General features: G+C 49.6%; 1 protein-coding gene across 2 annotated transcripts in view; it reads left to right on the top strand.

Annotated features, from left to right (window-relative positions):
- Positions 1-7,095: 7,095 nt before the first annotated feature.
- The window catches only part of ITGA11 (integrin subunit alpha 11), a 133,243-nt gene continuing 115,693 nt past the window's right edge, over positions 7,096-24,645 (top strand). Inside the window, exon 1 of one of the 2 annotated variants that reach the window (XM_059890771.1) lies at positions 7,096-7,267. In XM_059890771.1, coding sequence (XP_059746754.1) covers positions 7,216-7,267 — 52 coding nt within the window. In that variant the 5' untranslated portion in view covers positions 7,096-7,215. The remainder of the gene's footprint in view (positions 7,268-24,645) is intronic. The other variant, XM_002690525.6, reaches the window with a different exon arrangement.

Genomic DNA, 24,645 nt, shown 5'->3' with positions numbered 1-24,645 from the left:
CCATCTAGCGCTGAAAACCAATGAAGCCAAGGATTAGAAGCTCAGAACCTGAGATATGGTAGGATCGGGTTCCGATCCTAGGTCTGCTTTTTGTTCTGCCTTTTACAAATTCTGGGACTTCACCTCCCTGAGTCTCAAGTCTATCTCTGTAAAAGGCAGGTAGTATAATTATACCTCTTCGTAGGACTGTCATGAAGATCAAAGGAAGTGAGGTACCCCGTGCAGTGAGTGGTCACTTATTATTGTTGTACATATTTGCCTCTGCTCCTTGATTAGCAGCTTCGTGCAGAGGCAAGAACCACACCTGGTTTCTTATTTCATCTCCAGCGTGGTGCTCAGTAAAATACTTCTTGAAGAGCTCAGTGTCTGATTTCTTGTCCCTGGACCATGTGCTGTGGTGATTCCTCTCTCTGATGTCTGTCTTGGTTTAATGTCATGACTCTGCTTCCCAAGACCATCTTAATCCTTATGACATTCCATCTAGATCCTGATTTTCATGGCTTCTCCCTGACATCTCAGTTCAGCCAGGGCCAAGGTGAAAGTTCTGACTCAGGCTGTGCTGAGGAAATGATTGAGAAGTTGCATTTAGCCCACATTAAGTGCTTAGTTGAAGGCAGGTATTCTTCATACTGTTGTTTCTGGGATGGTTGTTTCTGATGTGGCCCTTCCTGTCTGGTCCAATGTCAAGGGTTTAGCTCATCAGAAATAGTCTCTCAACTAGCATACTGTCTGCTACCTCTAGACTTTTAAGATGATTTGTATTTCCCCATGCTGTTGTTGTTGTTCAATCACTAAGTCATGTCCAACTCTTTGAGATCTCATGAGCAGCAGCACACCAGGCCTCCCTGTCCTTCACTATCCCTCAGAGTTTGCTCAGACTCATGTCCATTGAGTCAGTGATGCCATCCAACCATCCCCTTCTCCTCCTGCCCTCAATCTTTACCAGCATTAGGGTCTTTCCCAAAGAGTCAGCTTTTTGCATCAGGTGGCCAAAGTAATGTAGATTTGGCATCAGTCCTTCCAATGAATATTCAGGGTTGAATTTCTTTAGGATTGAGTGGTTTGATCTCTTTGCAGTCCAAGGGATTCTCATGAGTCCACTCCAGCACCACAATCTTCCCACACACTTTGACATACTTTTTCTTCAAAAGGATGTTTCCTTATCCATTCTGCATGTCTGTTTGTGCTGGCGCCATACTTATTCCCTTTGATATCTTTACTGCAAATGCTGTACATACTTGTGGCTTGAGAAATGGAGCTCAGAAAATAACTTTCAGGATTTGGTATAGGGCAGATACAGGGCTTGATCCTAGTAGAAATCCCAGTCACGGTACTGCAGTTGGTGCTCAGGAGCAGCACTTAGGAGAAGGCGGCATCCACCAACTCCAACACGTTGGATCAGACTTTCTACTTCAAGTGGAAAGGGCCTGCAGCAAACATAAGCTATGGTGTAAACACATTTGTTCAAAGCTAATGTCCCTTGCTCTGTTGGCAGGGATGAGACCTGGCGTGACAAACAGAAACCAGGGGAAGACCTCTAAGCCTCTATGTACGTGACAAATGCTGTCACCTCCCCATCATCCACGCTATTGGCCCAGAACATTGACACGTGTCATTCAAACAGCAGATACCAAAAGCAATCTTGCAGCTTTCTTTTCTATATCTTTTTATTCTTTCTTTTTGGCTTTGGAATTTATTATATCATTTTTTGGCAGAAGATGTGTCTTCCCAGTACAGTAAGCTCACTTAAGTTTATCTTTAAAAAAAAAAAAAAAGAGTTTGCATTTTCTAAGCACAAGCTGACAGACAAAGCATAGGGAGGAGACCAGATCTGTGTAGGGGACTACTGAGGGCAGAGAGGGGCTGGGGAGCCAGAGCGTGCCTCAGAGTAGACCCCCCACACCTCCATGCTGACATGGAAACTGGCTGCTCTGGGGGCACCAGGCAGCAGAGATGGTGGGAAGAAATAACCGGAGAATGGGAGAGAGAGACACCCGAGGGGGATGTGGTGGAGATGGAAGGGCTGGAGAAAAAAAAATGGTAGAAAATGAGGCAGAGGTGCAAGATAGACAGAAATAGGGGGCCAATCTGTCTCGGTTGGCCAGGGATTGCCCTAGTTTTGATTCTGAAAGTCCAGCAACCCCATAAACCCCCTCAGTCCCAGACAAACCAGGACAGATGATTACCTTAGATCACAAAGGTGAAAACACGAAGAAAGGGCAAAAAGAGAGAGGAGCCGTCCAAAATGAAAGCAGATCGGGCGGCCCCAAGTCCTTCCCTGGAAGAAGGGTGTGAGTCCGAGCTGAACCAGGCCTTTCATCAGTGTTCAGGAGCTGCTGGGTTTCTTGGGAGGGAAAGCCATCTCCCCACGTTTCCTTCCTGGAGAAGCCAGGGCACCCCCAGAGGAGGGTGCTCAGACTGAGAGTGTGGGAGTCAGAAGACCCGCCCACAGGACTCTCTGGGCTCACATTGCTCATGTGCTCCTGGCCTGAAACATCTGCTTGCCCCATCCAGCATGAAGCCATGATGAGTTCTGAAGAGGCTACCAGAATGTATTCCAATCCCAGTTCTGCCGTGTGGATGCTGTGGGATCCTGGGTGACTCCCTTGCTGCTTGGAGCTTAGATTTCTAAGCAGAGTTAGTAACTACGAATTTTGCCTGTCCAAGTACACTTTGTCATCCCCCCTTTTCTGTTTCCTTTGGGGGACTCCTCTCCTATAATATGTGGTCTTGGTGGGGCTGTCAGTCATAATACTCTTCTTTTCCCAGCTCCTCATGGTTGGGTGTGTGCCCCAGATGGGGCCAATTATAGCACCACAGTCTCCAGACACGGACTGGTTCAAGGATGGGCATGAACTAAAACCCTGAGCTTTTCTGTTGGCTCTAGTAGGGAAGGCTGTCTCCCTTTACAAACTGCAAAGTGTAAGCTTGGGTCTGCTGGCTACATCTTTCCTGTAGGCAGAGAAATCCTGGCAGAGTAAAGCAAAACTAAGAGAAGACAGAGAGGGAAAGACAAGAGTCTCATCTGAGACTTGATCCAGCCATACCTGCAGCAGTCACCTTTGTACTTCCCATTTACATGAGCAGCTTGTGTAGAGATTCTGTTACTTGCACCCGAATCCTCACCAATACAATTTCTTTATCTGTAAAAGTGAATATACTTCTTTGCAGGACCCTTGTGACATACTTTATTATTCTTATTGTTACTGTTATTATTAAATGAGATCACAAGTGTGAAAGAGATTTCAAAATTAGTAAAATATCATGTACGCCCTAGTGCATTGCTGGTGGGAATGTAAAATAGCACAGCCACTGTGGAAACAGTCTGGCAGTTCCTCAAATGATTAAAAATAGAGTTTCCATATGATCCAGAAATTCTACTCCTAGGTATATATCCAAAAAAAAAAAAGAAAACATAGGATCACAGAGAACTACACTCGATATCTTATAATAATCTATAAGGGGAAATAATCTGAAAAAGAATAGATTATATCTATATCAATACAGATGTAGCTGGATCATTTTGTTTTAAACCTGAAACTAACACAACATTGTAAACCAACTATACTTCAATTTTTAAAAAAGAAAATATATGTTGCACAAAAACCTGTACACAAATGTTCATAGCAGCATTGTTCATAATAGTCAAAAAGTGGAAACAACCAAATATCCCTCCGCCTGATAAATGGATAAACAGAATGTGATATAGCCATATAATGGAATGTTATTTGGCAATAAAAAGGAACAAAATGCCGATAATGCTACAGTACAGCTGAACCTTGGGAACATTATGCTAAGTCATAGAAGTCAGACACAGTCGGCCACATATTGTATAATTCCATTTACATAGTGTCCAGAGTAGACAAATCCACACAGACAGAAAGTAGACAAGGGGTTGACAGGGACTGGGGTGAAGAAATTGAGAGTGGCTATTAATGCTTAGTTTCTTTTTAGGGTGATGAAAATGTCCTGAAATTAGTAGTAATAGCTGCACAACCTTGGGAATATGTTGGGTTGGCCAGAAAGTTTGGTCAGATTTTCCATAATACGGAAAAATCCGAACTCAATACTAAAAAATGTTGAACTGAATAGCAAGTATTTGTAGTTGTGAATTACATCTCAACAAAAGGTAAATAAACATGCCAATGACATATAAAGGATGATTGGTATTATTTTATTTAATTCAAATCCCAGCTTCCATAAAGCCCTTCATCTGATTCTCTCATCTTCTCCAGACTGAATGTAGATCTTGCATTTGTGTGATTTAAATAATGTTCAATAATCATTACAAAATAAATGATTTAAACAAATGATTAAATAAATAATGATTATGTCAATAAATACAAGGTTATGTCTTTTTTGATTTATTATTATAGAAAAGTATCCATAGAAAATTAATTTCTTAAACATTTTTATTTTCTATTGAAGTATAGTTGATAAACAATGTTATATTAATTTCAGGTATACAGCAAAGTGATTCAGTTACACATGTATCTATTCTTTTTCAAGTTCTTTTCCCATTTAGGTTATTACAAAATGTTGAGCAGAGTTTCCTGTGCTGCACAGTAGGTCCTTGTTGGTCACCTATTTTAAATAAAGCAGTGTGTATATGTCAATCCCAAACTCCCAATCTAGCCCTCCTCCCACCCTTCCGCCCACCAGCCCACCCTCAGTAACCACAAATTCATTCTCCAAATCTGTGAATCTGTTTCTGTTTTGTAAATAAGTTCATTTGTATCATTTTTTTTAAAGATTTCTCATATAAGTGGTATTATATATTTGTCGACTAGGTTATGTTTTGTCTTCTCAGCTTCTCTTGTGTGACTTGCAGAGCACGAGGGCAGAGGAGACACTTAAGTCTGTGTTAAATGAGGACACATCCCCCTCCCCCGCCTCCCCGCATCATCCCAGATCAACACAAAGGCACTCAACGTGTATTCAGGACCTCCATGCCCCTGATGAAGACAGTGTGAGTTACTGAATGGCAGAATCATTATCCGAAGACCAGCAGCATCACACCCACTGCAGAGAGTCCCTTCAGCAAATCTGGGAGCAAGGTCCTCAGCCCACTTCCACAGCAGAGTGACTTATGCAGTCTGATAAGCACCATGGTGCTTATCAGGACTCCCTGATCACAGGAAAATTTCTTTGCAAATGTTCCAGGCAATCCCCATGCTCTTGGAATTTGAGAACACTAAGGAAAGTGTGAATCTGTGGGAGATGGGGAAGTGGTTTACAGCCTGCCGGATAGCTGTTATCAGAATACTCTAGGTTCAAAGCATCCAGACTTAAACCTGCACTAAACAATAAAGAGGACTCATTGATCAAACAACTGGAAAGTGCTCAGGGCTGTGGACTGAGAGGGTCCCCTGTGGATTCAGGGGACCAACAAGACCCTCCTGGACTTTGGTTTCTCCATCTTACCATCCAGCCTCATCCCAAGGCCAGATCTCCTTCCCCACCCAGACCCACCTGCATCCCCATCAACTTCCAGACCCTCCAGCTGGGAGGGGGAGGCAGTGGTAGGAGAAAAAATACTTACTTACTTACCTAGTTAATTCTAGAGGCTCTTTTAGAAGAGCAAGTATGCTTATTTCCCAGAAAAGCTTCTTCCTTTGATCATATTGCCCTTTCTTAAACTATGGCCGGAGATGGCAAAACACTGATTCATTTCAGCCTAAACCACATGCCTCCCCCAACACATGTGCAAACACACACACACACACACACACACACACACGAGAGAGAGAGAGAGAGAGAGAGAGAGAGAGAGAATGAGCTTCTTCCAAAGATTGGCTGAATGGGAGAAGTGAGGATGCCAGAATAAAAACCAGGGTAGCTAGCAAGAAGAGAGGGACATAACGGTGGCGGGCACAATGCCCACTACTATTCTTGTGTGAACCTGGACCTTCTCAAAACCCACTTCGTTCTCCGGAACCTAGCCTAAATGTCACCTCCTCTGGGAAACCTTCCTATCGCTCTCAGTCAGAATCCCCACTCTGTGTACCCACATACCATCCGCCCTCATCCACCCATCCATTTCTCCATCCATCCACCTACTTACTATGTTCCTGGGGTGCTGGGGGCTAAGTGGTCAGTGTGACCTAGAGATTTCCACCCCAAAGGTGTTTTCAGTCTGGGCAAGGAGAGAAGAGTTAATCAAATGATTGCACTAATTAATGTCAAGTTTTTCTACTAAGTACAATGAAAAAAATACTGAGGGGAGAATGAGCATGTATCTGGGGACCTGACCTGCTGAGGATGGGGGCTGGGGAGGGGGTTGAAGGAAGGTTTTCCTGAGAAAGTGAGGAGGGACTTCTACTCTAGTTTTCACCACACTGGCCATCCTACCCTCTGCCTCAGCATCTCCCTTTCTAGAGAGGCCAGCTTCCACATCCACGGATTGTGGTCCAGGCCGTGATTTAAAGCTTGTGCAAAAAATGTGCATTGAATTTATCTGTCAGTGAGTGGTTAGAAGCACTGGGAAGGAAGGTAGCTGGGTTCCAAAGAAGATCCTCGCTGTTACGGTAACAGTGGGCAGAGGCTCCTCCTGGATGCTTTGGAATGTCTCAGGCTTGCAGGGAGGACACCGTGGAGGTAGAGGGGGGATCTGCATTTCTTCCAGGGTCAGGAGGAGAACCGTGGCTTTGCATTCCAAGCCCCAGGGTGCAGGAGAGCAGGGGGCTGTCTCAGAATGGACGTTGTAGGGACATCCACTCCTCTGAGCCAGGAGAGACCCAGTCGTGGCCCTAGGTCACCTGAGGTACTCTCTGAGCTTTCTGAAGCTCCTTCCTCTGGGACGTGGGACTGTAAGTCACTTTTCCTGAACAGACTCTGAATTCGGTGGCGGTGCTGTGGGAGGCAGGGCACTGACGAGGTGGTTCCCAGGAGCGGTGGTTCTCTGGAATTGTCTCCAACTGCAGGAGTGGGCTGGGGGCAGAAGGAGAAATCTAGAGACGCGTCGAGGCCGCAGCCGGCCGCCTGCCCAGGTGGCAGAGGGGCCGAGACTGGACCGCGGCCAGAGCCCCGCGGTGTCCCGGCGCCCCTCCCCGCCGCTCCAGCCCTCCCACTTCCTCTGAAGGAGCCGCGGCTGTCAGGGAACCGGGCGCCGCGCGCAGTGCAGGCTCGGGGCGCCGCGCAGAGTAGGCTGCCGCTCTGGCTCGCCGCCCCCCGCCGCCGCTCCGCACCGGGCCCCGCCGCCGCGCCGCGCGGGCCATGGACCTGCCCAGGGGCCTCCTGGTGGCCTGGACCCTCAGCCTGTGGCCAGGTACGTCCCCCTCTTAACCCCCAGCTCTGGCCTCCGGCAGCCCCTCCCTGACCCACCGAGGCCTGGGGTCCGGCGGCCAGGAGCCCCTCGCGGTGCGCACCCAGGGTCCGACCTCCGCGGCTTTGGGGGACGTGGGTCCCCCGGGAAGTGGCTGCAGTCAAGCGGCTCGCCAAGTTCTACACAAGGAGGGAGGCGCGCCGAGGCGGCCTGGACCCGGGACTTTGGTGTGTTTGGGATGAGTTGAAGAGGCTCGAGTTGAAAAGCGCCGAGGGCCGGTGGCCCCTCGGGGCACCCTGCTTTTCTCCAAGTGCTTCCCGCACCGCCACGGGGGGCACTCGGGGTCCCGCGAGCGCCGGGGCTCGCGGAGGCAGCATCGCTAAGAGCCGGGAGCTGGGTGCGGCGGTCCGGGGGAAGGAGGGTACTGGGGGAGACCTGGAGCTGAAAGCCGCCCAGAGTCGCTCGGGCCCGGACGGAGCGAAGCCTTGGGGCGGTCGGCGCCCAGGCTGTGGGGAGCCGTCGAGGGCCAAGCCAAAGGCGGCCGGGCGCCGCTCGGCAGGCCAGGGCCCCCCGAAAACGTTACCTGACCCTCGAAGTAGGGACGGGCCATCGCCCGCCAAACCCGCGCTCAGAATTGTGCGCTCATTCAATAAAGCTGGGGACGCCGCGGTCGCCGAGACGTGCGCCGCAGCCTGATGAGCTCCAGGCGTCCGGGCGCGGCAGGGACCCCGGGCCGGTGGGGCGAGCGGCCCGGAGCAAGAGGCCACCCTGGGCTCTCCGCACCGGGGCACCCGGCCGGGGAGTCCCCACACCTGACGTCTTGGTGCGACCCGCCACTCCAGGGCGGCAGACAGAGGCGCTGTTCTACGAATCCGGAAAACTTGCAGGACTTCTCCTTGGAGTGGCCCAGTGCTCTGGCAGGGACCAGCGCCTCGGGGACTGGCCGCTGGGCCTAGCCTCCTCTTCTGCGTTGGCTCCAGATCCGGGATGGGCCAGCAGTGGGAGTCAGATGCGATGGCAGGGGGAGAGGCGCCCTCAAAGAGCACAGGTGGAGAGCCCCCCAGCCCAAGGAACTTCACCCCAGTCCTGGGGTACCACTGGAAACCCGGACACCCTGTTGCTGTCCGCAGTGGAGCTTCTGTAGTTGAAAGGGCCTCTGCTGGTGGGGTGCGGTTCAGATCCTAGAGTCACAGCTGAAAACATCGATGCTTTAAGCTGGGGAGGCGGGAGAGTTGGGGACAGCAGGGGAAGAGCTGGAACCAGGCGAGCATATATCTAGAAACCAGCTGATGGCAGCAGAGGTGAAGCCCTCTCTAGGTCATTTAGGCAAGAGGGCGAACTCTATGAACTGTCTTCAAGTCACTAGCAGATCCCACCACAGGAAAAGGGAATGCACTCCTGTGTGATCCCAGATATGTGGGCCCATCAGAGCTTGAGTTGAAGTAGATGCTTTACGGGGCTGTTCAGGTGCTGCAGTGGTGAAGAATCCACCTGCAATGCAGGAGATGGAGGAAAGGCGGTTTCAATCCCTGGGTTGGGAAGATCCCCTGGAGTATGAAGTGGTAACCCACTCCTGTATTTTTGCCTGGAGTATCCCATGGACAGAGGAGACTGGCGGGCTACAGTCCATGGGGTTCCAAAGAGTTGGACATGACTGAGCAGTTGAGCCCGCACACAGCTGCATTATAGGCTAGAATCTTAAGGAAACTAGAGGCAAAGGCTTTGAAATCAATCTTGGCTTCCCATCTGGTTCTGCTGCCCACCTTAGGCAGGTTATACAGTCTCTCCAACAGGTTTCCTCCTCTGTGAATGGAGATAGAAAGTCTGAGTGGTTGGCATGATTAAGTGAAAAGTTGTTAATACAGGACTTAGACAACAGTAGGGTTGAATCAATGGTTAATAATGATAATAGTAAAGTAAGGATGAAGGAGGGGGGCAGGTAGGGGGGTAGGGGGAAGGACAGGGACAGGATTTGTGACTCAGAACTCCCTTTATATGGAGAAAATCACTCCTGAGTTATGTCTGGTCAGTCTGGGTTCTTGAAATATGGGATTCATTAAACGCATCAATCAATGTTGGAACGACATCTGCTTGCAAGGAGCTGGGGGTGGGGCCCAAGCATGTACGCCATCTGGGCCCTGCCTGTAGCTGAAAACAAGGTGAGACCAGGGAAAGCTAAATAGATGCACTGGGCAGTGAATGGCACAGAGGAGCTGAGGGCTGCAGTTCAAACAGGGAAGTTCAGTTCTGCTTGAATAAGCAAGGGAGGCTTCCTGGAGGAGGAGATAGCATTTGGACTGGGCCTTGAAGGAATGTATAGAGTGTGGATAGACCTTCGAGTGGGACTGTTTGTACATTACAGTGTCGTTTCCTGGACCTACGGTAGTTAAAGAAACAAAAGGTGAGTATTTGAAAACCACCAAGATTATTCTGATCCGTGGGGACTCTGAAGATTAGAAGGGTCACAGAGATCACTGGGCCCATCCTCCCAGCTCCAGAACAGGATTGATGTTGATCTCCCATCTGGGCATCACATGGATTCAATGTGAGGGTTACTAGGCAGCTTGCCTACTGGTGATGGCGCAGTGTAGCTGGGCAGGAGACTTGTCAAAGGCCAAGTTGGGGTGGGGGGTAGGGGGATGGAAGTCCTCACTGAAGCCATTATGAATTCAGAGCCTTGATCTTTCCAGAGCTTCTGCTGCAGGCTGGGCAGGGTGGTGACGTGGGCAAAACTATCAAGAAAGCCAGAAAAAAAGTGGACAAGTCCAAAGATGGCTACAGCTGACATTCTGAGAGAGCAGATCCACTGAGCAGAACTTCCCTATCGTGACCCATCTGATGATTATGAAAGAGCATATATGAATGAATCATTTCGCTGTACAAGAAATTAGACACAACATTGTAGATCCACTATACTTTGACAAAATTTTTAAAAATAAAATAAAAATTAATTCCTCCCAGTTTGGAAGCAAAAAAAAAATTAAGACCCTTAGCCATTACTGAGCACTTGTTACCTGACAGATGATACACAGGGAGACCAGACGCAGTGTGGGGCTGAAGGTCCTGGCTTTTCACTGCCTGGGATGGGTCTGACCTCTGATAATTGGGATTCTGTTTCCTTGGCAAGTTACTAACCAGCCCTGTGCCTCAGTTTTCTCATCTGCAAAATGGGGATGATATTATTAATAATAGAACTTAAAGAGTATCCGAAGATGTATAATGTATATTAAGTAACTGAAAAGTTCCAGGCACATATTGAGCATCTAGGAGTTTGTTTTTCTTCTTCAGCATCATCCTCATCATTGCTCAAGGTACCAGCCATTGAATAAGGGATCTGAGGATGCAGAGATGCAACTTTCAAACTCAAATCCATAAGGGAAGTCTAGAGGAAGTGCTAGGATACTGGAAGCTCAGTGGAAACATACATGCCAGGGCCCTAAGTAAACCTGAACTTCCCTAACCCCTTTCCCCAAAGGCCTGGCCCAAAGTCTTGATCATAATGGAAACTTGGGGGAGAGGGGTTGCCATTGAGGCTGTTTTGAAGTCAATGTGATCCTGGCAGGAAGGTTTTGTGTTGTTGGAGAGAAGAACCATCCCACACAGATGGCCCTTGTGGGAGGGGGTTTTATTCAGCAGAAAAATCTTGTATGGAAAATGCACAGTACTGGGCACCACGGGTGTGCAGAGGCTAAAAAGATCCAAGCCCTTGGGAAGAGGGAAAGGAGATAAGGTTTGTCCCTTTGCCTCTCCAATGCCCACCCTACTGGGAGCTTGCCAGCCAAGCCTCTCAGCTACCATCAGCCGAGGAGCTTCAGCAGCCTTCCACAGGCAGACCCTGGGGTCCCTAAGGAGATGAAAGTGGAATACGACCCTCTTTCTTCTTATTCACCCTGTAGTGCTCCCCGCACAGACGGGAAGCCTGTCTCCTCACCATTCTCATTGCTCCTAGCCCACCCACACACGGCAGTGGGCCCCTGAGGAGCTCAGACAGCAACTCACTTTTGTTTTGCCCTCTGTGACCCTCTTCCTCTCCCTCCTGTAGTTATCACTTCCTCCAGCAACAGGGAACTTCCCTTCCATCCTCTCCATTCACTGCTTAGGACAGAACTATGCTCTGGGCTGGGCTGGCCTGGCTCTTGATATAAAGAAGGGACTTTTGAAAATTCCAAAAGCCCTCTTTGCTCTTCTTAATGCCTGATTTGGAGATCACTGTCTCACTCTAGCTTCCAGACCCTCCATACAGTGTTCTATCACAGCTACAAAGAGAAAGGATCCATCAGAGTCCTCCCCAGGCAGTGACAGCCTTTGGCTGACTCAGGGAGGGTCAGCTATGAAGCAAGCTTGAAACGCACACCAACCCATCTCCAAAACGGTGTCTCTGCTGCCCTCATAGCTTAATGACGCTGCCCGACCACCACCAAACTGTGGGCTACCATCAGGAATCCACAGCCATTTGAAACTACTTTCCCTGAAATAATTGTGAGCTCCGAAGTCACCCACATGCCCTCAGTGTGAAGTGCTTGCTCTGCAGAGCTGTGGTCTAGGCAGGACTGTCCCCACCCTGCCAGGTGAAAGTCCAAAATGTTACCTGCAAGGGGAGAAGGGGAGGAGACTGCAGCTGGTCACCTTGTAAACCAAAAATAAATAAGCTCCCCGCAAAATTTCATGAAGCATCTTCATAGTATGTACTTACTGCCTTCACAAGATGAATAAAATCCCACCTGGAGGAAAAAGCCTGTGTGGTCAAACATGCCCCCCTCCCACCCCACCCCCACCTCTGCCCCTCATTTCCTTTGTCACCTGCGCTGAGCTGGAGTGATGATTAGCATATGTGTGACCTGGGAACCCAACTGAGTTCAAATCCTTTCTGCTTGACCCTAGATAAGCCCCTCTGAGACTCAATCCTCATGTGTAAAATGGGTAGAATAACAACTTCACAGGCTGATGTGTCCTTTAGATGATCTACGGTTCATTCGTATCAAGTGTTTGGTACAGCATCTGGCACCCAGTACTACCTCAGCAAACAGTAGCAGTTCATGGATCACCCTTCCCATCGTTCACTTGATCGATACCAGGGACTGTGTCAAACACTTTCTCACATCTCAGCTAGACCTCGCTGTGGCCACAGCCACCAGGTTACACACGAGACATTAAATAGCTCATCTGGAGTCAGGCTGATTGAGTGAGAGGTGGTGTTTGGTGTTTACCTTTAATCCATGCATAATGTCTCTTCCCTGGTGGCTTAGATGGTAAAGAATCCACCTGCAAGGCAGGAGACCTGGGTTCAGTCCCTGGGTTAGGAAAATCCCCTGGAGAAGGAAATGGCAACCTACTGCCAGTATTCTTGCCTGAAAAATTCCATGGGCTGAGGAACCTGGTGAGCTACAGTCCATGGGGTTGCAAAGAGTCAGACACGACTGAGCTACTAACACTAACTAATGTCTCTTCAGGAAGTAGGCCTGGAGAGCACAGAAAGATGAATAAGATGCTCTTCCTGGAAGATGCTGTCCTCAGGGAAACTGAGGTCTGTATACAGTGGCCACCCTCACAGGGCCACTGGCCCAGGGAGGCTGCTCCTTCCTTCAGACTCAGCTAGACAGTGATTTCTCAGTCAGGACGTTGGTTTGGTGAGGAGTGGTCCTCATGCCGTGTCTTGTAATATGAGGGCTTCTCTCCCTCACTTGCCTTCCTACTCAGGGCCAAGGCGGGCTCTCCCATCTGCCCCCAAGACCCAATACTCTGGGCCACTCTGACTCCCTCTCCAGCCCATCCTCAGGGTCCAGGCTGGGCATTCCTCTCCTCCCTTCCCTGCTTCTGCTTCCCCTAATCAAAACCTGCTCTGAGCTCCCGGCCCAGTGAGTTAATTCATGCTGAACAGCACTAATGAATGGTGACAACTTCATGGATCCTACCCAAAGGGATTTGCATTTTAACTGGTTTGTGTTTGAGCCAAAGGAACAAGGGGCTAATGATGGAATTTCAGGTACCAGGATCTGAAATAGGTGAGACCAAATGGTTGGGGCCAGGGACCTTCCTGGCACAGTCCAACCCCTTAGCTCACTTCTCAATCACTGGTCAGATGCCTCCTACCTAGACCCTTGTGTATGATGGTAGCCCTCATCCTGTAACACAGGAGAAGCCAGTCTGTGGTTTGGTAATGCAGCTCTAAAGCAGGCAGAGGTTTTTCCACGTGGCATGTGGGGCGAGTTAGGCAAGTTGCTATAGCAATGTGCTCTAGGATTCCAAACAGGATGACACAGAGAGAAGGGGCTCCTGCCTCCGCAGCTGGGGTTGACAGCTTTCTTCCCCAAGCCGCATCACCCAGCTGGGTCAGGCTACCAGGAATCCTGACCCTGCAGATTTCCAGAACTCGATTCTTTGTAGACTGGGCCTCAGAAAGGCCATGGAAAAATCATGAAATGAGCAAGTGGATGTAACTCCCAACAGTCTGCAAAGAGCACGCCCGTATATTTTTTCTATCAGTCAGAATAGACTAGCTGAGGTCAGAGGTATGTCCATTAGATAGAGAGGGGAGAGAGAGGCTTTTCAAAGTTAAGTGATTTTCTGGGACTTCCCTGATGGTCCAGTGGCTAAGACTCTGTGCTCCCAAATGCAACCCGGCCTGGGTTTGATCCCTAGTCCAGAAACTAGATCCCACATGTCTCAGCTAAGAGTTCACACAGCACACCTGAGTTCACACACTGCAACTAAAGATCCTTCATGCCGCAACTAAGACCCAGTGCTGATAAATAAATAAATATTTTCTTTAAATTAAGTGATTTCCCCAAGATCACATAGAAACTCCAGGGCAGATCTTCTGGTCAAAGATGAGATTAGGAACCTAATTTGCTACACTCATCAGAGAAACTTAAGGAGAAAGCATTGCTTCAGCCAAAGGAATGAAGTTCTAATAGTAGATTTTCTACATCTGTGGCAGGCAGGTCGGACAAGATCCTTGAAATCATTCTCCGTAGACTGCTGAGGGTGTCTCCAGTCTCCATCATTCTCCCTGTCTTGCCCATCCCCAAGCCCTCAGACTGCTGCTTTCTCCTGCTGCCAGGAAGAAGACCACAAAGCCATGTCTATCTCCTCTCCATCCACTGGAACTGCTCTTTTCCTGGCTCCCTTAGCCCCTTATATTCAGTGGTTGCTGGCAATCATTAAGTCCCATAAATAGTATGTAGACAGAGCTCTTCTCTGAGTTTATTCCCACCACTCACCACATACACAGGACCAGCTACATAATCTGTGGGGCCTAGTGCAAAATGAAAATACAGGGCTCCTTGTTTAAAGACTATTAAGAATTTCAAGATGGCCACAGCAGAGCATCAGACCAAGAGGGCCCCTTCTGAGTGTGGGGCCTGAGCCACTTCTCACAGAGTTCTCTCCTCTCAGGCTTGTGATTTGGCAAGGAAGGCACAGGATCCCTCGTGACACATGAAGAAACTGATTGGTTTGTCCATTTGGCCAGTATGTACTGAGCACCCACGAAACCCCAGGCATCTCCAGGTTCTGGAAATTCCAAATCAGATAAGGCCCAGCCTTTGCCTCAGGGAACACAGTGAGGGCAGAAAGGTACAGATCACACACAGGCTGCTGGTGCAAAGTGCTGGTGTCTGTAGATGCAGAGGATCCCTGGAGCAGCTCTGTAAGCACATAGCCAGGACCGTGGGATGATTTTTAAGTCATGGAATTCAGAAGATGCTTCTGTTTCCAGTTACTAACCCAAGACCACTTTGAGAGCCTTTCTGGGGGACCTTCAAGCATCTGATGCTGGGCTCTGGAGTAGCCCCCTTGGTGAACACGAGAAACCAAAACTCGAAATACTGACCTTTCCACGTGCATGCATGCTAAGTCGCTTCAGTCATGTCCGACCCTATGGACTATAGCCTGCCAGGCTCCTCTGTCCATGGAATTCTCCAGGCAAGAATACTGGAGTGGGTTGCCATGCCCTCCTCCAGGGGATCATCCCAGCCCAGGGCTCAAACCCTTGTCTCTTATGTCTCCTGCACTGGGAGGTGGATCCTTTACCACTGGTGCCACCTAGCCTTCCCACCAGCCGAGGGTATGGGTACTGCTGCGGTCCTGCTGGGCTAACACTTGTAAATGAGGAGTTACTTCTTGGGTTTTTTTACCTGCCCACTTCAGACCCCACTCTTGGTCTGCAGACAATCAGCAAATCCAGTGGTCCTCGTTCCTGGGTGAAGAAGGGAATGATGGTGTAAAACAAAACCTTTGCCTGGGCCCCACCAGAACACACGATCACTCTCTATGGTAGAGCCCAGCATTGGCATTTTTAAAGCTCCACAGGAGTTCTAACAGGCAGCTGAGCCTGAGAACCACCAGTGTCATCTAAACCCAATCCCCAGCCGAGCAGAAGAGAAAACACAGTCCAGGGAAGGGCAATGACTTGCTCAGGGCCACACGACAATCAGTGGTGCAGCCTAGATGTGACCAGATCTCCTGTCCCCCAGTTTTCCAGCCCACCTCCCCCCCCTGCAGTTTCAGAGGATTCATGGCCAAGCTGGGCTGGAGACACAAGGTGGAAGCAGAGTGTGGGGGGCTGAGCCACGAAGTGGAATTTGGGCTGGGGGTGGGTAGTTGGAGGGTTATCCGTCAGCGGCCCTGTCTGTGTCCCGCACAGGGCCATATGCTACCGATCACCGTGTGGTCCCACCTGGACCAAAGAAAAGCCCAGGAGGGGCCGTAGGGTCACCAATTTGGCCAAGGATCCTGGTCAGAACTGTCCCGTGCAGATGGACTGGCACGGCGGGAGGTGTCCAGCAGAGGGTTAGACAAAGCCCATTAGGGTCACCCCAACCCTGTGATTCTGGGCCCCACTGAAGCTGTTCTGAGCGTTCAGGTAAAGGAAGCACCTGACTCAGAATTGGAACTGGCGAAAAGAAGCCCAAGTGGGGTGGGGAAGGGATGCTCTATCAGGAAAAAGTGAGGAGGCTTGCCCAGAGGGCAGGGGAGGAAGCCCCTGGGACCAGCCTGAGGCCCCAGCACAAACTCAGGTGTCATCTTCCCTCCCGCCCCCATCCACCCAGACCTTCCTCAGTAGCAGATGAAGTGAAGCGAAAACACAAACCGAGTGTGTAGTCACTTCCTCTGCTTAAGGCCCTCCACGGCTCCCTGTTGCTTTTACGTTGAGTCCAGCCTCTTTAATAGAAGTCACCAGACCCTGAGTTGTCTGTACTCGGAACCCCTCACTCACAGCACCATGTGGCACCTCCACTAAACTGAGCTTCTTAGTTTGTCAAACACACCAGCTGTCTCTGTCCTTCACTCATATCGTTCCCTGTATCTGATCTGATCCCCTCTTTCTCTTGTCTCCCACTTAATCTTCAGGTCTTCCTCAGTCAGACCTTGGATCAGTCACTGGTGTGAATCTTGAGATGCTTGTTCTTCCCATGATGTTATACCCCCAGACACCACACAGTATTACAATAGCCTGGACAGTGTCCCCCACTGGACTAGAGCAGGAACCACATCTCTTATCAGTCTCTGTGTCCTCAGCTCTCCCATGATGCCAGACATAGAGGGTGCATGCTCAGCCGCTTCAGTTGTGTCTGACTCTTTGTGACTCTGTGGACTGAAGCCCACCAGTTCCTCTGTCCATGGAATTTCCCAGGCAAGAATACTGGAGTGGGTTGCCATTTCCTTCTCTGGGATCTTCCTGACCTGGGTATCGAACCCGAGTCTTCTGCATCTCCTTTGGCAGGCGAGTTCTTTACCACTGAGCCACCTGAGAAGACCACCAGACATTGTACTGCTCACAGAATGTGTGCTGAATGAAAGAACTGTCTATCCAAGTCAACGAAAAGATATTTAAGGGCAAGATAGACGTCTTACGTTTCTTTGTAGCTGCACCCACAAGAGGTCCTAACACAGTGGTTTGTATTAGGTTCTCTGCCAGGCTCTTTGGAGGATAAAAGATAAGAGATAAGTCCTGTCCTTCAAGCAGTTTATGGCCTAATAGGAGAGAGATCTTTGGAAAAATAACTAAGACAAAGGAGGAAGTAATAAAAGCTGTAAGAGAGCTACAAAGACTCTGGGATTTGAGAATTGAAAAAGACATGATTTGTAAATGTAGGAAGAGCAGAGAATGTATCTGAAAAATGGCCTGATGTTGGTCAGCAGGATGCTGGAGTGTGTGCTGTAGGGAACTGCAAGAATGGAACATGGGCTGAGGCCACTGAGAGAGGACTCAATGCCAACTAAGATATTTGAATGTAGCATGGGAGCCATTGGAGGTTTTGGGGGGAGGTTAAAGGCATGTTCTGGGCTTTTTAGGGGCTCAGATGGTAAAGAATCTGCCTGCAATGCAGGAGACCCAGGTTCGACTTCTGGATTGGGAAGATCCGCAGGGGAAGAAGGGAATGTCTACCCACTTTCAGTATTTTTGCCTGGAGAATTCCATGAACAGAGGAGTCTGGTGGGCTACAGTCCATGGGGTCATAGAGAATCAGACACAGCTGAGTGACTACCACACACACAGAGGCATGTTCTAATCTGTTTTGAGAGGCTCCTTTGTGGGGTGGATATGGGGTGGGGGCGGGGAATTTGATGAGACAGGACAACAACCAGGAGCAAGGAGGTTGCTAAGATGGCTCCAACCCAGGCAGGAGGACGCCAGAGCCTGATGTACGGGTGGTGAGAGGAGAAGGGAGAGGAGCCTGTGGGGGGTGGACTGAGCATCCTTGGTCCCCAGGGAAGGAAGAGGAGAGAATACGGGGCCGGGGCATTTAAGGAACAGGAAGTCGAGTGGATTCTGGATGTGTTGAACCTATGGGGCTTTGGGGCAGGTGGACATGTTGGCTGGGTGCTTGGAAGGGAGTCTGACTCGGCGTGTCTTGACTGGAAGCCTGTCACATATGTATATGTGTGCCTTGGTGTCACTCGGGCCTGAGAGAGACAGAGAGCACTCCTGGTGTGGGGTCTCCTGTCCCTCCATCCCCTTTCCAGACCCAGAAGCAGTGATTCATGCCCCAAACTTAAAGAGAACCCAGACTCTGATTTTAAAAGCCTTTCAGAGCAGAAGAAACCAACCAGAAGGCCAGGCCAGACCACAAGCCAAACATCAGCTGTGGAATGTGCTTGCTGTTGATGGTGAGGCCAGCCAGGGGCAGACATGCTGGCAGGCTCGGCAAGAGGCCCCTCTGGTCGTCCCGAATGGGTCAGAGTGGTCACCGAGATGGTCCCTGCTCTTTCCTCTCTTTTCCCTGTGGATCTGCCTGCCTTTGAGCGCATCTTCAAACTTGCCCCCTCCCCCACCCCCGCCTGTAAGCTGGGCTGATTCCATCATCCTTGGTGTGAAAGCTCTGGTCTGCCATACATCTTTCCACTTCTACTCAGCCCGGAGGACTAGGACTGGGGGACAGACAGAGGTCTGGGGGCTGCCGAAGGGGCACCCAGAAAGGCTCCCGTGGCTTGTGGCCGCAGCCAACCCACTGGTCTCCCTGCCTCCGCCCTGTCCCTTCAACTCTTGCTCCCAGTGGCCAGAGGGATGCTGCTGGGATATAGATCAGATCGCATCCTATCTCTTCGCCCCAAACCCTCTGGGGCTCTCCTTCTTCTCTGGGTGAGACACCTGTGGGATCCAGCTCCCCTGCCTTTCTGACCTCATCCTCTACTCCTCCCCCACTTGCTCCTTCTGCTCCACTCACGCAGTTTCTGGAATGTTCTTGAAACATACCTGGCGCCTTGGGCTTCACCGTCTGCCTGGGGTGCTCACCACCAAAGAGCCTCTCTCACTTCCTTCAGGTCTTTTCTCTAACACCTCTCATAGAGGCCTTTCCTGCTCCCCTAACTAAAATGTCAGCCTCCCCTATGTGCACCCCCTTACATAAACCCCTGCCCCTGCTTCAGTCCCCCTGGGGTATTCCTCACTCTCGAGCATTAATACCAATTGTTTAAATTCACCTTGTGTGTTGTCTGTCTCCTCCAACAGAGTGTAATCAGGAGAGCAAGAATTCTTTTCGTTGTTGTTGTTGGAATATAATTGCTTTGTGTGTGTGCTCAGTCTCTCAATCATGTTCAGCTCTTTGTGACTCTATGGACTGTAGTCTGCCAGACTCCTCTGTCCATGGGGTTTCCCAGACAAGAATACTGGAGTGAGTTGCCATTTCCTCCTCCAGGGGATCTTCCCGACCCAGGGATTGAACCCTTGACTCTTAGGTCTTCTGCATTGGCAGGCGGGTTCTTTACCACTGAGCTACTGAGGAAGCTCATGATTGCTTTACACTCTTGCATTAGTTTATGCTGTACAACAAAGTGAATCAGCCATAAGTATGAATATGTCCCCTCCCTCTCGAAACTCCGTCCCCTCTAGGTCATCGCAGAGCTCCAGGCTGGGCTGCCTGTGCTGTACGGCAGCTCCCCGCAGCTGCCTCTTTTACACGTCACAGTGTATATACGGAGGTGCTGCTCTCCCAGTTTGTCCCGCCGTCCTTTCCCCCTTCTGTCAGGACAGCAATAGAAATGCAGATGTACAGAGCATGCACTCTTGAATGCTGTTTTACATGTGTACCCCAAGGTTCAGAGAAGTGCCCGGCCAAAGTAGTCTAGTGATAAGTGGTTGTGGAATGAATGAATTAACCAATGAAAACCTTCCCCCAGCCTGCAACAGACTGAAATCCTAGTAGTTACCCTTTCTACAAGTATCACCCAAGCTCCAGGCACCTTTCTTAGGACACCAGTCCCCTAGGTATTCACTCCTGACACTTCCAAGGCCATTTGTTATTAAAGACTTACTTTCCAGACAAGAAGAGGGTGGTGGTGGTTATAAGTGGGCAGGTCTTGCAGGAGGGATTCTTGATGGGAGAAGGGCCTTGAAAGGGGAAAATCATTCACAGCGTGCAGCCCAAGCCAGTCCAGCTGGCCCCATGCTGTTCAATGTTATTTACTGTGACTCAGAGAGGACACAGGGAGACATGGGATGGGACGTGTTTTTACGCAATGAAAACCTAGGTATGTGACAGGATTTCCCAGAGAACACGGGGGTGGAACAGAAGTTTAAAATGCCTCTTTTCCCACAAAAGTGTAGTGATTCAGACATCATCCATGGACCACAGAATGTGGACATGTCCTCTGGTACCCCAGAAGGAGCTGGGAGCACCCAGAGAAGATGGCAGGGGCTGAACTGTAGACCCCAGTAGTAGACCAAGCTGTGGTCCAATTCCTGGGAACCAGCAGACCAGAATCTGCCTTGGTGACTGGGGAGATGATGTGAAACCCATTGAACAGGTGGGGAGACTGAGCCTGAGCCCAAGGTTCATATTAGGGGCATGTACCATTGACTTGGGGTTTGAATAATGGCCCTGGTACTTAAGAAGTGTGTGACTTTGGGTAGGTCATAACCTCTCTTTGGAATGTATATGAAAGTGTTAGTCACTCAGTCATGTCTGACTCTCTGCGACCCCTAGACTGTAGGCCACCAGACTCCTCTGTCCATGGAATTCTCCAGGCAAGAATACTGGATCGGGTTGCCATTTCCTTCTCCAGGGGATCTCCCGAGCCAGGGCTTGAACCTGGGTCTCCCACATGGCAGACAGATTCTTTACCATCTGAGCCACCAGGGAAGCCCCTTGGAATGTATAATAGAAATGATAATGCCTACCTTGTAGAATTAATATAAACCATTGGAAATAATACGGATTACCAAATGACATGTCTGGCGAGGATGAGGTGCTCTATTAAATGTGTGCTACTTGCTGGCAGTCACTGACAGCTCGCATGAATCAGGCTTTGTCTGAGCACTCATGTTCTCGATAATCCTGTAAGAGGGGTGCTGTTATCCCCCCCACTTCAGAGCTGAGGGAACTGAGGCATGTCATTAAGTAATTTACCCAAGATCACCAGGGTCATAAAGTCACAGCCTGGGATTTGAATCCAGGGAGGTCTGAGTCCAGAAACTGCAATTCCTAGAGGTCATGTGACTTGCCTGAGGTCTTGCAGCTGCCGATAAAGATGAGTTCCAGACTCCAAATCCAGGTTTGATCATCTCCAAAGGCCACCTTCTTTCCTGCTTTTCCTGTACCGCTCACATAACTCTGGCCGTATCTGTGTAACATCTGGAGTATTTGCACTTAATAATTTTCATTCAATTGACTTTAAATCAACTCAGTCTTTTCACATACCCTCATCCTAAGCAATAATTGGTATGAAATCTAAGTTTTGATTTGCTTGTAGTTTTTTAATATCCATTAAACATGAGTTGTCAAGTTTTCCCAGATGGCTCAGTGGGTAAAGAATCTGCCTGTAATGCAGGAGACACAGGAGACAGACGGGAGTTTGATCCCTGGATTGGGAAGGTCCCCTGGAGAAGGAAATGGCAACCCACTCTAGTATTTCTTGCCTGAAAGATCCATGGACAGAGGAACCTAGTGGGCTACAGTCCATGGGGTCAGAAAGAGTCGGACATGACTAAGTGACCAAGTGCACCAGTGCGTGGTTTAATGCTCACCTTTGTCCCACCTGAAGTCTTTGCACCCACTGTGCCACAGGGGACCCTAGGTCCCCCTGTGCAGCCCTCGGGAAGGACAGCTGTCCCCTCGTCCTTATTCATCCAGAACTGAAGTGGCTGGGTCTTGGTTGCAGCATGCAGGATCTAGTTCCCTGACCAGGGATTGAACCCGGGCCCCCAGCCTTGGGAGTGCAAAGTTTTAACCACTGGACCACCAGGCAAGTCTTTCCTTGGAGGTTTGGTCAATGACCCTGCCAGGGCTAGCAACTCCTTGGCACATGCCAGGAAGAGTCCCAAGAAGTTCAGGCTTGGCCATGTTCTCTCATGCTCAGCCCTCCCCAGGGTGAGGCCCAGGAGGGCACTTTCCCCCCACCTAGGAGCCAGGTCCCTCAGTGTTTCTGCAGCGCTGTTAGGCTTGGCAGTGGCTCCCCTGGACTGGTGCCCCCTGCTGATGGAGGCAGGCTGGGGAAGAAGGGTCTGCCCAGGGTGCCCCTCTCTCAAGGGCAGAGGGAGCTTTTATGCAGAACCAGAGGCCAAGAGCCCCAGATCAAAGCTTTGCTGAGCCTGGGGCTGGCCTGGAGTTGGGACAGGGGTGGGGAAGCAGTAGGGGTGGTGTAGGAACCACTGGGGAGGGCAGTCTGAATAAGTCTGTTGTCTCCACGAAAGAAGAGGAAACCCCAATCCTCTCCATAACAAATGTCCTTCGAGGATGTAGGTTAAAGTGGAAAGGATATTGCTGCTTTCTCTAGGCCCTAACAGATCCAAAAAGGCCTCCTCTTCCAAGAAGCCTTCCCAGACTTCTGCCAAAGTGATTACCATAGTTCTGTGAACTTTTGTGTCACCGCGGCTGCGTCTCCTCACCTGTCATCTTATCAGCTGTACTCCACTGTCCACGAGGCTGCCTGTCCCTTGGGCAGTGGGCACTGTTTACCTCCTCCTCTCTTACTCTCTCCTCCTCTGTGTAGCATCACACCATCTGCCCTTCCTGTAACTATTAGGGTCTTGACATTTCCCCAGGCAGGTCCCACCAGGAAACACTTCTCTCCTTTAAACCTTGACCCCTCACAGCCTGCTGGACAGTAAGACAACTGGAAACTAAGTCACACAGAGGCATTCACAGCTAACAGAATGTTAGCTCCACCCTGCCTCGTCCTGATTTTATAGGAAAGGCTGTTTGAAACCAGCCAGGACTTACTCCAAATGGGTCAGTCTGGCCCAACCCTGAGTGTTACAGAAGTGGAAACCAAACCCTGGGACTGGATTGTATCTCTCACTAACTGGACCTTCCAAGCCCAGGGTCATGAAAAATCCCTGGACTGTGGATAACGACTTCTGGGTCAAGTTCAGGCTCCCATTCTAAACTTAAATTAGCCGCATGTCCTCTTAAGACTTCCATTCAATCACTTCTAAAATAAATGTTTGGCCTTCATGTTTATGAAAGCTCTTTGGGGGCTGTGCTTCCACGCTTCTGTGAACATTTCCTGAGCCAGAGTTTTCCCTCTGGTTGTAAAGCTACACGTTGCGTGAGAAAGAAGTTGACAACAGAAATTCTTTTTAATTTTATTTTATTTTAAACGTATTTTTATTGAAGTTGATTTACAATGTTAATTTCTGCTGTATCACAGAGTGATTCAGCTATACATATACATTCTCTTTCATATTCTTTCCCATGATGGTTTGTAACAGGATATTGAAAATAGTTCCCCGTGCCACACAGTAGGACTTTGCGTATCCATGCTATATATTAGTCTGCGTCTGCTAATCCCAAATTCCCAGTCCACCACTCTCCCGCCCTTCTTCCCCCGACAACCACAAGTCTGCTCTCTGTCTGTGAGTCTGTTTCTTTCTCATAGATAAGTTCATTTGTGTCGTATTTTCGATTCCACACATGAGAGGTAGCGTATGACCTTTGTCTCTCTGTGTCTTACTGACTTAGAATGGTAAGCTCTAGGCCCATCCGTGTCGCTGCACATGGCACCGTTGCATTCTTTTTCGTGGCTGAGCAGTCTCCCACTGTGTACATGTGGCACGTCGTCTTTACCCATTCATCTGCTGATGGACATTTAGGTTGCTTCCGCATCTTGGCTATTGTGAAGAGTGCTGCTGTGAACATAGGCTGCGTGCATCTTCTTGAATTAGAGTTTCGTCTAGATATATACCCAGGAGTGGGATTGCTGGGTCATGTGGAAGCTCTGTTTTTTGAGAAAACTCCATACTGTTTTCCATAGTGCCTGCACCAGGTTACACTGGAATTTTATTTGAAAACAACTCCATCTAGAACATAGAGGGACCCACTGCATGACTGGCCCTTCCTCATCCACAGGTTCATGAGGAGTCCTGTGCTTCAGAGGTGTCCTGGGCTTCAGAGTCCTGGGTTTCCAAGAGGGAACTTGGAACCTGAACATCCCAGATAAGTGGCTATCCTTGGCTTGTATTCCTCCAGTGACAGGGGACTCACCACCTCACAAGACAGGCCTTTGTTTTCTAGCAAAGGCAGATGGAGTCATGAGCCCTTAATTCTCCTAAGGTCGTAAAAGTGGCATTAGACATTGAGATAGTTTTGGAATCATAAGTAACTGACATGTACCAAAAACCAAAGGGCTTCTGCATATCACTTGGAACCAAAGCCATTCCATTCCTCAGCGTCCTCTATCCCCACCAAGCCTAGCCAATAGCATCCAGCTTAGCTTGGGTTCTGGTGCATTTATGTTGAGCTCTATGCAGACAGAGAACTTTTCAAATGGGTGGGGTGTATCCGTTGTAGGGCGGGCCCTGCAGGCTTGAAAGGGACGGGCCCCCACAATTCCTTTTTTTAGTTCGCATTCAAAGACCAGGGGCAGACAGGCCCACGGTTCTCTGGGTCCTCACTGCCCTACTTCCTCTCTTCCAAGGGAAAGCCTTGCCACAAATTGCA

The sequence above is a fragment of the Bos taurus genome, chromosome 10 (genome assembly GCF_002263795.3).
Source record: "Bos taurus isolate L1 Dominette 01449 registration number 42190680 breed Hereford chromosome 10, ARS-UCD2.0, whole genome shotgun sequence".
In the NCBI taxonomy this organism is placed as follows: Eukaryota; Metazoa; Chordata; class Mammalia; order Artiodactyla; family Bovidae; genus Bos; species Bos taurus.
Note: the sequence above shows the minus strand (reverse complement) of the source record. Positions and strands in the feature narration are given on the sequence as shown.